General features: G+C 38.7%; 1 protein-coding gene across 12 annotated transcripts in view; it reads left to right on the forward strand.

The window, feature by feature from the left end:
* LOC129697259 (protein 4.1-like) overlaps window positions 1-11939 on the forward strand; it is a 114098-nt gene extending 102159 nt beyond the window's left edge. For 11 of the 12 annotated variants that reach the window (XM_055635622.1, XM_055635616.1, XM_055635623.1 and 8 more), the window contains 3 exons: window positions 4017-4097; window positions 5481-5594; window positions 10846-11939. In XM_055635622.1, the coding sequence (XP_055491597.1) occupies window positions 4017-4097; window positions 5481-5588 (189 nt within the window). In that variant the 3' untranslated portion in view covers window positions 5589-5594; window positions 10846-11939. The remainder of the gene's footprint in view (window positions 1-4016; window positions 4098-5480; window positions 5595-10845) is intronic. The other variant, XM_055635619.1, reaches the window with a different exon arrangement.
* The last annotated feature ends 569 nt before the right edge of the window (window positions 11940-12508 follow it).

Below are 12508 nucleotides of genomic sequence, written 5' to 3' on the forward strand. Positions count from 1 at the left end.
ATGTATCCCCCCCCCCCTTATCCTACTAAACTCCCGAGCCTTCCAACATTCCTCATACATTAACCCAATTAACCTTGGGATCATTCTCCTCAACCTCCTCGGGACCCTCTCCGGAAGTGGCGGCGCTGCCCTGCAGCTCGCCTGCAGTCCGTTCATCTTTTATTTTTTTGTTTTCTTTTTGTCCTGTTTGAGTTTACTTTAGTTTATTTTGGTTGTGTATGTGTGTGTGTGTGTGGGGGGGGGGGGGTGAGAGAAACATGTTTTTGGTCTCTTCCTTCAGGGGGATGCGACTTTTTCTTGTTGAATCCCCCGTCTCCGTTGGCGCTGAGGCCTAATGGCGGAGCTGGCGGCCTCCAACTGGGACCGACCTCGAGGCTCCGGAGGCAGAGCCAGGACTTACCAACGCGAGGCTGCCCGACTTCGGAGGCTCGGCCGCGGGCCCAGTGGACGACATCGTCGGGAGCTCACAGGTCCCAGGTTGGTGACCTGTTTTCCGGCGCTCCCATAACAACAGCTTCGTCTGCTGGACTGGAGGGCGGCAGCTTCGTACGCCCCGGGCCGCGGAGTTTGAACCGGCCCGTTCGCGGAGCTCGGATTCGGCCGCAGGACTTACTTACCATCACCCGGTGGGGTCGCAACATCGGAAGCCTGGATCGCCTCAACGCAGAGGGAGAACAAGGAGGGAAGAGACAAGGACTTTAAGACTTTTGCCTTCCATCACAGTGAGGAGGACCTGGTGGACTCACTGTGGTGGATGTTAAATCTGTGTTTATTGTGTGTTTTGTTATTTTATTCTATGTTATGACTGCAAGGCATTACATTTTGTTCAGACTGAAAAGTCTGAATGACAATAAAGGATACTTTACTTTTACTTTTTTCCAAAGACAAAACATCATTCTTCAGATATGGGACCCAAAATTGCAAACAATATTCCAAATGTGCCTACACCAATGCCTTATAAAGCCTCAGCATATACATTGCTTGTATATTGTAGGCCCCCTCTAAACGAATGCTACATGAATGGATGTGTACAACCTTATCATTTGACTTGTACTGTCAGCATGACATCAATTTTCACTTACACATATTTCTTGAGCAAACAGTTCAGCAGATTTTTAACATTAAAAATATTAAATGGTAACTGTTTTTCTTCCTACTCTTGCAGCCTGTTCTCCTGGCTCTTCGCTTTTTTCAGTTTTATTTTTGGTTTCTAGCATCCAGTTTTTTTTTTTGATTTTCTTATATTTGATGAATTCTTGGCCATTTACATCTGGAAATGTTTGACCTGAAGAAGCTCTGCTATCTGATAGGATTTCTGCCTCTGCGTTAGTAGGTTTATATCACTTATTTTTACAATGCAGACCAAAGCTCACTTCCTCAGCCACATCTCATTCCTTAGCAAATGTCTCCATCTATGACCTATAGTTTTTTTAACATTGTTTCTAACTCATCAATATGCAATAGTGGCAGAGCTTTGAATTGTAGCCTTCCCTTGGACCCTATGTGGCAGCTGCACCAAGCTTTGTTACAGCCATCAGCACATAATCTCATTGTGTGTAACTTAATGTACCCTGAATGGCATAAAATCCTGCTTTACATAGCTGTTTGAGGTGAATCTTGACAAAAGATTATTGGAACTCTTTTTGCAGTCCTTGTTGGTAAATGCACATTCCAGTATTGGATATCAATTTTTTTTAGCAGCTATTCCTTTTTCCCTTCATTAGGTATCACGATCTAAATGTGCTGAGGATATAGTTTGCAAGAGCTGGGGCATGCATTAAGAGCTTTGTGGAATGTAAAGCCAAGGTGAACTTGAAATTGTGATTGTGATTGCCATTCTCCTGAATTTCAGGTGTGTGTGTGAGACTCTGTGTTGATGTCGCTGCATTCCATATCCCGTGCCTGTGCTGCCGCAGTTACCCAAGCCTCTCATCTGAATATCAAAAAACAACCATGTCAGCAGAGGTGCTATGTAGAAAGTTCCAGAAATACCCTAATGTTTAATGGCTTACGTTTTACCTGACTGCATCAAAATGTGCACGAACCCTGGATATAGAAGCACCATGTATCACTAAGTTAATAGCTATCCTAGGTGTTGCCCTGGAGTATTTGTTAGTCAGGTTGTGGAATACTACTCTCTGAGAAAGGTTTGTACCAAAGAACACCTACTGATTATTAGTTGTCTGCACTAAGTTTTTCATGACAAAAGGAGACAGTGGATTCTGTTACATGATATCCTGAGCAGACTGTTAATGTGTTTCAAACAAGTACAAAGACCTTACTTGGCTTGTGATGTAAAAGTTCCTCCCTGTCAGATCTCTTGTGCACACCCAGTGTCCCAGTACTACCATATGCTATCTTTGAGTTGACTGCTGGGCATAAGATTCCTGCAATTTAGAATGTCTTCAGGGAGTAGAGAAAATGATGCAAAAATGAACAATATTTTGTGTCACCTCTTCATGGGAGAAATAGTTGGGTAAGTATCCAATTGGGATCAGTTTGAGGTATTTGTGACAAGTATGGATTAAGTTTATGGTTCTTTTCTAGCTAGATTGATCAGAATGAATGGTAGATAACAGGAATGATGTATGTTTTACTTTGATTGCTTGGCCAGCAGTGTAATCAAGGATGAGTTGCACCCTAGCCACTCCCTCTTCTCCCCTCTCCCATCAGGCAAAAGGTATAGAAGTGTGAAAACGCACACCTTCAGATTCGGGGTCCGTTCTTCCCAGCTGGTATCATACCACAACAAGAGAACAGTGCTGAACCACCGTCTACCTCTTTGGTGACTCTCGGACTATCCTTAATCAGACTTTGCTGGCTCTACCTTAAACGTTAAAATTTATTCCCTTATGTATCTATACACTGTAAATGGCTCAATTGGAATCATATGTTGTCTTTCTGCTGACTGGATAGTACGCAACAAAAACTTTTCACTGTATCTTGGTACACGTGACAATAAACTAAACTGATAAACTAAACAGTGAATGATCTGCGGTAGGAAGTTCCTATTTGTATACGCACTTCCCATCAGAAATACATGGGATACATTTTGCATTAGAATTCATTATGCAAGAAGCAGGCTTGATAGGCCTAATCTTGGATTCTTGGAAACTGGAAAAGCAGCGCAGTATATCAATCTTTTCCAATTCCTGTTGGTGCAATAACGTCAGACACCAAATAAAATTATGATATCTTTTTTTAGAATTGTCTTTAATACATTAAAGTTTCTTTTCTTGGACGTAATGTACCATATTTTGCTGAAGATTTGACCACGCACTCATCATTAGATAGAAAATTGGATAACTCCTGTTTGCTCCGAGTTTGCAAGAAACAGGAAATTACTTTTCCAAGTTGTCCAAAGTATCCAAAAGCTTTGCTTTGACTCTATCATGGAGTTTCAACACACAAATATGGATTGCTGTGAGGTTAATACACTTGTATGAAATATATGTTCACACTTGAAAAATTTAGACTTGTCCAATCTTGTAAAATAAAACATCGAATAAATGTAAGGCTTAAGTGTCAAACAATCTCTGGCACTGGAAATTAGTTTTCAGTTGGGAATCATATCTTAAGATTTTAATTATTATAGATCTCTTTTTAAAACATTTTCTATCTTTGCCTTTTAGATGCATTTCTCATTTCCATCTTTTGCCTCCCTCTCATTATCTCTATTCAATTTACAATTGAATTCACTCTTACAACTACCAATTCCAGTTTTAACCTGCTCTTTAACATTTCAATAATTTGGTTAGCTTTGTTTCACCTGCCTGTACATGTGCTAGCGCCACTGCCGAGGGAATTCTGCCAATTTGCTATCAAATTTCAGAAATCCATTTTAAAACCTGAGTTTATCTGTGGTCATGTGTAATGAATGACTGATGCATTTGTTTGCTGCTGAGATATAGTCAGGTTAATAAAACTGAGAACACAAGTGTGACTGAAAATAAGAATGGCTTTCCACTGGTTAAACAAGTGAAAAACAATAAATAGATGTCATATCCTTCTTTTAGACTGTTAAAGGTGGAGTTTCTGAAACTAGAATTGAAAAGCGAATTGTCATCACAGGGGATACTGACATAGACCACGATCAGGTAAGTTTATTTCCCCATTATGAATTTGCATTGTTTCAAGTAACTTTAAAAACTGATTTCATAATTCAGTATTGCATTTAGAGACAAATTGGGAAATTTTGCATTATTGGATGAGAATAATGTTCTGCTGACTGGGAAGTACTAAAGTTTCATCAAAACAAATTCAGTATGCAGTATTCATTTGCGTTATGAATTTAATAAGTAAAATTTAATTGGTTTTGGAGACATTTGGATGAATGAAAAATTTCCTTTTTTTGTGTCAAGGGTTCAGGGGTAAAGAAATTTAGAGCTTCAGATCATCTTATGATAAGTTAATGAGCTAATGTGTTTGTGTAAAGTTAGGTAATTAATATAAGTATATATATATTTTGATATTGCAAATAAATGCTTGCTGAAAAATTAATGCGACGCCAACGTACCAATTTAACGATTTGTAGTGATCTCTTAAGTGTATATTGTCACCTCGCTGTTGCAAAAAAGAACACGAAGTTGAACTTCATGTAAATATATACTGTTTCATGACATTTTATTTTAAAAATCATTTTTGGTGACTGTCCTGAAATAGACCAGTGAACTGAAAATCTAACTTTATTGGTAGGTATTGAAGGGCATGTCATCTTTTAAATATCTTTATAGATTCATTCCTTCAAAATAGTTCTTCCATTGCCTTTTCCATTCAGTAATGCGGCTGAAAATTGTTACCCTGAAGCAATGTGTGCTTTCTTAAATGCTGCCAATTGACAGAAAAAAGCAGCAATTGTAATGATTCAGTGAGTGGCAAGGAGCTGTGGAGGAGCAAAGAGCTCTATCTGGCTGTGCGTGCATATCGATAAAAGCTATGACAATAATATATATTTTTAAAACTAATTAAATTTAACAGCTGAAATTGATGGTGTTACCACAGTCTAATTGAATGAGGCTTTGAGTGGTCTACAAATGTTCCTCTGACCAATGGATTATGGTCATCTTTATTCCTTAGATGGAATTGATTGAAATACCATACACACCTCTTTGCATTATCATATAGTAGTCATAGAACAAACCCTTCAGCTCGACTTATCTATGCCAACCAACTTGGCCCATCTTATCTAGTCCTGTTTGCCTGCATTTGGCTCGTACCCCAGTAAACCTTGTCCATATGTATCCAGTTTGATATTTGTCTATGAATAACTAGTTTAGCCACCCAGAACCTTTTTATTTGCTGTTTCCAGTGGACTATTAATTTTTAGTTTTTTGGTTTGCACAAGATTAAATTGCACATTTTAATTTTTATTATTTATCATAACATTTGTAACTTGATTTAAGTGTGTCATTGTTTGTTGTATATTTTGACTTGTATTTTTTATTTAAATCCCTTTATAAATTGTTTGTAATTCTGGGTAGGCCTTAGCCCAGGCTATAAAAGAAGCCAAAGAGCAGCACCCAGACATGTCAGTCACCAGGGTAGTGGTACATAAAGAAACAGAGCTCACTGAGGACGGGGATGAATGAGTGAAGGTAAGGGAATACAGCATCTACATAGGCAGTAAATAATAAAAGCAGGTATGCCTTTCGCAGCTCACTGTTCCTTTCTTAGCATGCTTTCTTTTCTAACTTAGTTTAATTAACTTGAGGGAGAATACAAGCTTTGAACATGCATTGAATCCTGGTTGGCCACTAGCTTTTAATGGCTGCTATAATTTCACCTCTTTTTCTCTCTGTCCATTAAAAATGATAGTACTCTAGTGTGTTCTCCGATGTACTGTGAATGGGTACAACCTTAATTTGTGTTCCTCTCAAAAGGCTTCAATATATGCTAGGGGACTAGGGGAAAATAATTGTTCGGAACGGACTTGTAGGGCCGAGATGGCCTGTTTCCGTGCTGTAATTGTTATATGGTTATATGCTGGAAAACCAAACAAGGGTCCACTATTGGACCAAGTGTAGTTAAGTATAATTATTGTCACTTGACCAAAGATATAACTATTTAAAATATAATCACTGACAAAAGGACTTTGGAATGCAGTACCGTACTGTGGTACAGCAATGATTATATTTTAAAATACTCAGAGCTCGTGCAGATATAACAATTCACGTCGGTTCGGTGCTTGGCCATCTAAATGACATACTAAATTGGGCCAATTTTGCCTTGCAACCTGCATTAATTTGAACAGTTTCCATTCACATGGCAGATCATCTATTGCATGAGTTTAGTGCGATTCATTTTTAAATCGTCTGATTTCACCAATTTATTTTGCAATGCTAGATAATTTGTATGAATGCTAATTTATTTTGCATGTTTTTGTTTTAACATTATTCAGTGGAACTTTGTTTAAAGTTGTAGTTGAAACCTTCAGACAAAATATGGTTTTCTAGCATTTTGAAATTTGCCTTTGACTGCCATTCAACGTAACAAACTGCAAAAATTTGTAATGGGAATTTCACACTTTCTCCTCGAGTGCGGTTTTATTTGTTACTGTCAATCATCACTTAATTCAGTGATGCATGTGCAATACTGCAGTGCATAGTGTTCACAAACTCTGTTTGCAATAGCCATCAACTTAGAGTTAATTTAAAATGATCAATAAATGAAAAGTGGATGGTGTGTAAACTGAAATGAAGATGTATTTCCTAATGAATACAGTGTGGAAGCAGGTTCTTTGACCCAAATCATCCATGCTGACCAAGATGCACCATTTGGCCCATATCCCTGTAAACCTTTACTATTTATGTACCTGCACAAATGTATTTTTGGATGTTTTCGTACCTTCATTAACTACTTCCTCTGGCAGCTCATACCATGTACCCCCCCCACCGCCATCCTCCCTCCACAGATGCTGCCTGACCCACTGAGTTCCTCCAGCTGTCTTTCTTTCTCTCAATATCCCACCATCTGTAGTCTCTTGCATCTCCTGCATTTGTCTCCTGAATATATACATGCATTTGTTCCACTATTATAAATCACCTTGCTCGTATTGATCAAGCAACTGCTATCAGACCCCGTGAAGTTGGAATGGAAGCACTCACTACATCAGCTTGCTGAAATGAATCAATGCACTGGATAAAGATGATTCTTCTAGATTATATTGCAGATTTTTAAATTCTAGCAAATCTCAATAATGGTGCTGCAAGTGATAATGAAACCCTTTAGCCAATGAATTAAACAAATGCAATACTTAAACTGGGGAAAAAAATGGCATGCTGTGATACAATGGCTTCACAATTTAGCCAAGGTGTAATATAAACAATTCAATACTAATAGTGCTACATTGAACCTTCAGAATCAGTGAAAAATACCTGACAATTCTCTATTCTCTGGTAAGAAGGTTAAGGGGGGACCTGATGAGCTTTAAAATGATGAGAGGGATAGACAGAGTTGATGTGGACAAGCTTTTCCCTTTGAGAATAGGGAAGATTCAAACAAGAGGACATGACTTCAGAATTAAGGGACAGAAGTTTAGGGGTAATATGAGGGGGAACTTCTTTACGCAGAGAGTGGTGGCGGTGTGGAATGAGCTCCCAGTGGAAGTGGTGGAGGCAGGTTCATTGGTATTTAAAAATAAATTGGATAGGCATATGGATGAGAAGGGAATGGAGGGTTATGGTACGAGTGCGGGCAGGTGGGACTAAGGGGAAAAAAATTTGTTCGGCATAGACTTGTAGGGCCGAGATGGCCTGTTTCCGTGCTGTAATTGTTATATGGTTATATGGCACTTAACTAAACATGTGGAAGAAACAAAGAATGCACATTTTAGATAAAGTGCTGGAGTAGCTCGGCGGGTCAGGCAGCATCCCTGAAGAAAAAGGATGGATGCAATTTTGGGTCGGGACCCTTCTTCAGATTGAACGTCACCCATCCTTTTGGGCAGATGGAGATTGATGCAGCACATGCAAGGCATTGCACTTTGAGAGCTTGAATGTAAGGGGAAAGTATACAATTGATGGCAAGACCCTTAACAGCATTGATACACAGAGGGATACACATAGCTTCTTGAAAGTGGCTACACAAATAGTAGTAAAGGTAGTGTATGATATGCCTGCCTTCATCAGCTGGGGAAATCATTTTGCAGCTTTATTGGTCTTTGGCTAGATAGCATTTGGAGTATTATACAGTTCCAGTCACTCCATTAGAGGAGGGTTGTGGAGGTCTTGGAGAGGGTGCAGAAGAGATTTGAGAGACGATGCCTCGGAGCTTGGACAAACTTGAATTGTTTTTTCTGAAACGTTGGAGGCTGAGGGGAAACCAGGTGGAAGAATATAAAATTGAGAGGCATAGTTAGGATAGATGGTCAGAACAGATTTCCCAGGGTAGAAACATCAAAGACGAGACTGCATAGCTTTAAGATGAAATGGGCAAAATTTAAAGATGATGTGCCAGGCAGCTTTTTTAAACAATGGCGAGTGCCTGGAATGTGCTGCCAGAGGTGGTAGTGGAGGCAGATACAATAGGGAGATTTAAGAGGCTTTTAGATACACGTGTGGATATGCAGGGAATGATGGGATAAGGATCATGTGCAGGCAGGGTACATTAATTTAACTTGGTGTCATGTTGGGCATGGACATTGTGGGCCAAAGGGTCTGTTTCTTTGCAGTGTTGTTCTATGTTCTAAGGATTGTGAACATCAAAGGTTTTGCAAGTAGTGTCAATCAAGCCTTGGGAACTTGATGTAGTCACTTGCTGCACTTGAGGCACGTCCAGTTATATTTTTGCTCAATGTGACAGTGTTAGACAATAGACCATAGGTGAAGGAGTAGGCCATTTGGCCCTTCGAGCCAGCACCATTCAATGTGATCATGGCTGATCATCCCCAATTAGTACCTCGTTCCTGCCTTCTCCCCATATCCCCTGACTCCGCTATCTTTAAGAGCCCCATCTAGCTCCCCCTTGAAAGCATCCAGAGAACCTGCCTCCACCGCCCTCTGATGCAGAGAATTCCACAGACTCATCACTCTCTGTGAGAAAAAATGTTTCCTCGTCTCCGTTCTAAATGGCCTAATCTTTATTCTCAAACTGTGGCCCCTGGTTCTGGACTCCCCCAGCATCGGGAACATGTTTCCTGCCTCTAGCGTGTCCAAGCCCTTAACAATCTTATATGTTTCAATGAGATATCCTCTCATCCTTCTAAACTCCAGAGTGTACAAGCCCAGCCACTCCATTCTCTCCGCATATGACAGTCCCGCCATCCCGGGAATTAACCTGGTGATGTTGGAGTTTTCAATAATTATGTTAAAATGACAAAAAGCAGTAGTTCTCGAATTACAAATTGTTGCTGTTCAATGACATAAACATATTTTGTGTGAGAGAGTCAGTCCAAGATTGAACATTATTTGGGTCTTGGGAACAGGTCAGCGTGAATCATTGTCATTGCAAGCAGCACTGAGAACATCATTATTGTCAGACACTCACTTTTCACTCGGTGATAAAGGAAAGAGAATTGATGAAACTGTTGTGGTGGCTGAGCCTGAAAAACTGCCCATACAAACTCCAGTACTGGTATCAGGAGCTGAAATAATAGATCTCCTAGCAAAAAGCAGCAAGGTATGATTCCAGCCAATGGGGAATTTTCTACTGGCCCAGCCTTTGTTTAATTTGAAAATTTGAGTTACTCAGAATGATGCCTTGAAGATGAGTACAATCATTCTCACGTCACATCAGGAATTCAACATCTGGTCTGAGTAGCCGCTATTTCTGATCTGTAGTTGAGATGTGTAAGTGAAAATAATTCTGAGATTCTGCAAGGACATTATTGGTAGTTAATTGTGACTTGTTAGCACTATTAACTTGCTCCAATTCTGGGCTGGAAGAGCATTGCATTAGTCAAGTGTGGAAATTGAATAACCATGGTTGGTTTGCAAGATGGACCAGGCTGCATTTGGAGCGCTCTGCAATTTCTTACAGTCTTGGGCAGAGCAGTTGTCATACTAAGCTGTGGTTGCCTGAATAAGATGCTGTCCATGTTGCATCTGTAAAAACTGGTAAGAGTTTGGTGACATCCCAAAGCTTCAAGCTGAGGAAGTCTAGTGTGGTTGGGTCAGGGCAAAATGTTAGTGATGTTTACACCCATCAACTTGAATCTTTCGACCAGCGCACTTCAGCAATATGCATACAGGCTGGGACATACACTTCTCCCTGCTTCCTGAAATCTGACCGTCTCCTGTATTTTACTGACACTAGAGGAAAGGTTGTTGGCTTGATTCCACGTTACAAAACTACCTATGTCCTACCTGTAATCCATCTTGTCATTGTCAAATGTCCACCCTGAAAAATTCTAGGCTTAAAATGACTACGTGAAAGTTTTACTTTTATTCGTTTTTAATTTAAAGTACTATAATGCCTCAAAAAATTCTGGACCTCAGTAAACATGAATTTATTTTTTTAAAGGGTGATCTATCTTTTTTTAATTCTGGCATCAAAAGGATTACATTCAATTAACACTTTAGAATGAATTGTTGAGTGAACTCCATAAATTGAAATTAACTGAGTGCATCTTATGCTTACCACATTTAGTATTTTTGATGCTTTGGTTTAATTTCATTGGTTTAAGAATCTTTTTTATGCACACAAATTATTATAACTGCTGTTGTGTAAGAGTTCATTGAGCTGAACCCCACAGCATCAGGTTAAATTCTTATACATAATAAAATAGACTTTTGGAAGAATTAGCAGATACCAAGAAAAAATCAATACTTGAAGAATTTTATTGGAGATTAGGAAATTTAGTAAATTATTTTAGATGCGATTTATCTAATTTGTGCTGTTTACTTTCAGAAATGATTGTTGGTTGAACAGAACAAAGGATCTTGAACTTTAAAGTGACCACTGCCATGATCAATAAAGAAAAATTGCCACTGAGCTTGGAAAATGATCAATATTGCAGCCAAGTGTGAACATTTGAAGATGTCAAAGATCTGTAGAAACTCATCCTCCTATTTAAACATTTAAAATAATTAGCCAATATTTTGATCATTCACTCTACTAATGTGTTGGCCTATTAATGTATGACTTCTACGCCATTAAAATTTAGTCTCCACAAGCAAATATTACAAAGGCTATAAAGTAGGTTTCTTTGAAGATTTGTACAGAATGTTACAACTAATTTAGATACAGTTTCAGAACCTGAATATGTGTAAACCTGTTGTTGCAGAAACTTTTTTTTAGCATGATCAAGTAGTTACCAAATATTGTGGAAAAGAGAAATATGGAAAGACTTCTCTTTAACCTGTCAGTTGAGAGAATTAAGTCTATTTAAAACAAATCTCCTGTGCCACCTATTACGCAAAAAAAAAAAAATGAAGGGGGCCTGACACGGGCAAGTATCATTCCAATAAATTTTTGCACTGTTACTCATTTACTATTATATTTTCTTAAGACATCAGTGGAACTAGGATATCCATACTGGAAAAGAATACTTTTCTATTAATAGTTCTATAACAAACTTTCATAGTGAGCTTAAAATTTAATACTTTTAAATCATATTTCTTCAATTGAAAAGCCAAATCATAATATTGAATACATTTCTATAAATCTTTTATGTTCTTACTACGACAGATTAAGCTTTAGAGTGTAGCTGCTAATAGGTGAATTGTGGTGCAGTTCTAAAGGCTTTGGCTAATTTTTGAGAAAGATTTAAAGTATAAAAAATAACCTGTTTTATTTTGTCTTTTCTGTAGATAATATGGCAGAATCCTTTGCTTTTAAACAAATGCAAAGTAATACTGAATCCCGATGACTGTGTTTTTATGCTTTGAACCCTTGTATGTAGGCAAACAACCAAAATAGCACTCTGGCTGCTTAAATGTTGTGTTGTGGTATTCTTCATGTAATCCTGTTTGAAAAAAACAATAAATTTTGCTTAAAATATGTTTGATCTGACTTTGTTGGTATTGTTGACTATATTTTCAAACTTTTCAAATGGCACTTTTGCCAAAGATAATTTGATGGATAGCATCTTACAGAGAAGTAAAGTTTAATTGTGTAAGAAGGAACTGCAGATGCTGGTCTAAACCGAAGATACACTAAAAGCTGGAGTAACTCGGAACAGGCAGTATTTCTGGAGAGAAGGAATGGGTGACGTTTCGGGTCGAGATGTCTGAAGAAAGATCTCAACCTGAAACATCACCCATTCATTCCTTCCAGAAATACTGCCTGTCCCGCTGAATTACTCCAGCTTTTTGTGCCTAACAAAGTTTAGAAACATAGAAAATAGGTGCAGGGGTAGGCCATTCGGCCCTTCGAGCCTGCACCGCCATTCAATATGATCATGGCTGATCATCTAACTCAGTATCCTGTACCTGCCTTCTCTCCATACCCCCTGATCCCTTTAGCCATAAGGGCCACATCTAACTCCCTCTTAAATATAGCCAATGAACTGGCCTCAACTACCTTCTGCGGCAGAGAATTCCAGAGATTCACCACTCTCTGTGTGAAAAAT

This window comes from Leucoraja erinacea, chromosome 5 (assembly GCF_028641065.1).
Source record: "Leucoraja erinacea ecotype New England chromosome 5, Leri_hhj_1, whole genome shotgun sequence".
Taxonomy (NCBI): Eukaryota; Metazoa; Chordata; class Chondrichthyes; order Rajiformes; family Rajidae; genus Leucoraja; species Leucoraja erinaceus.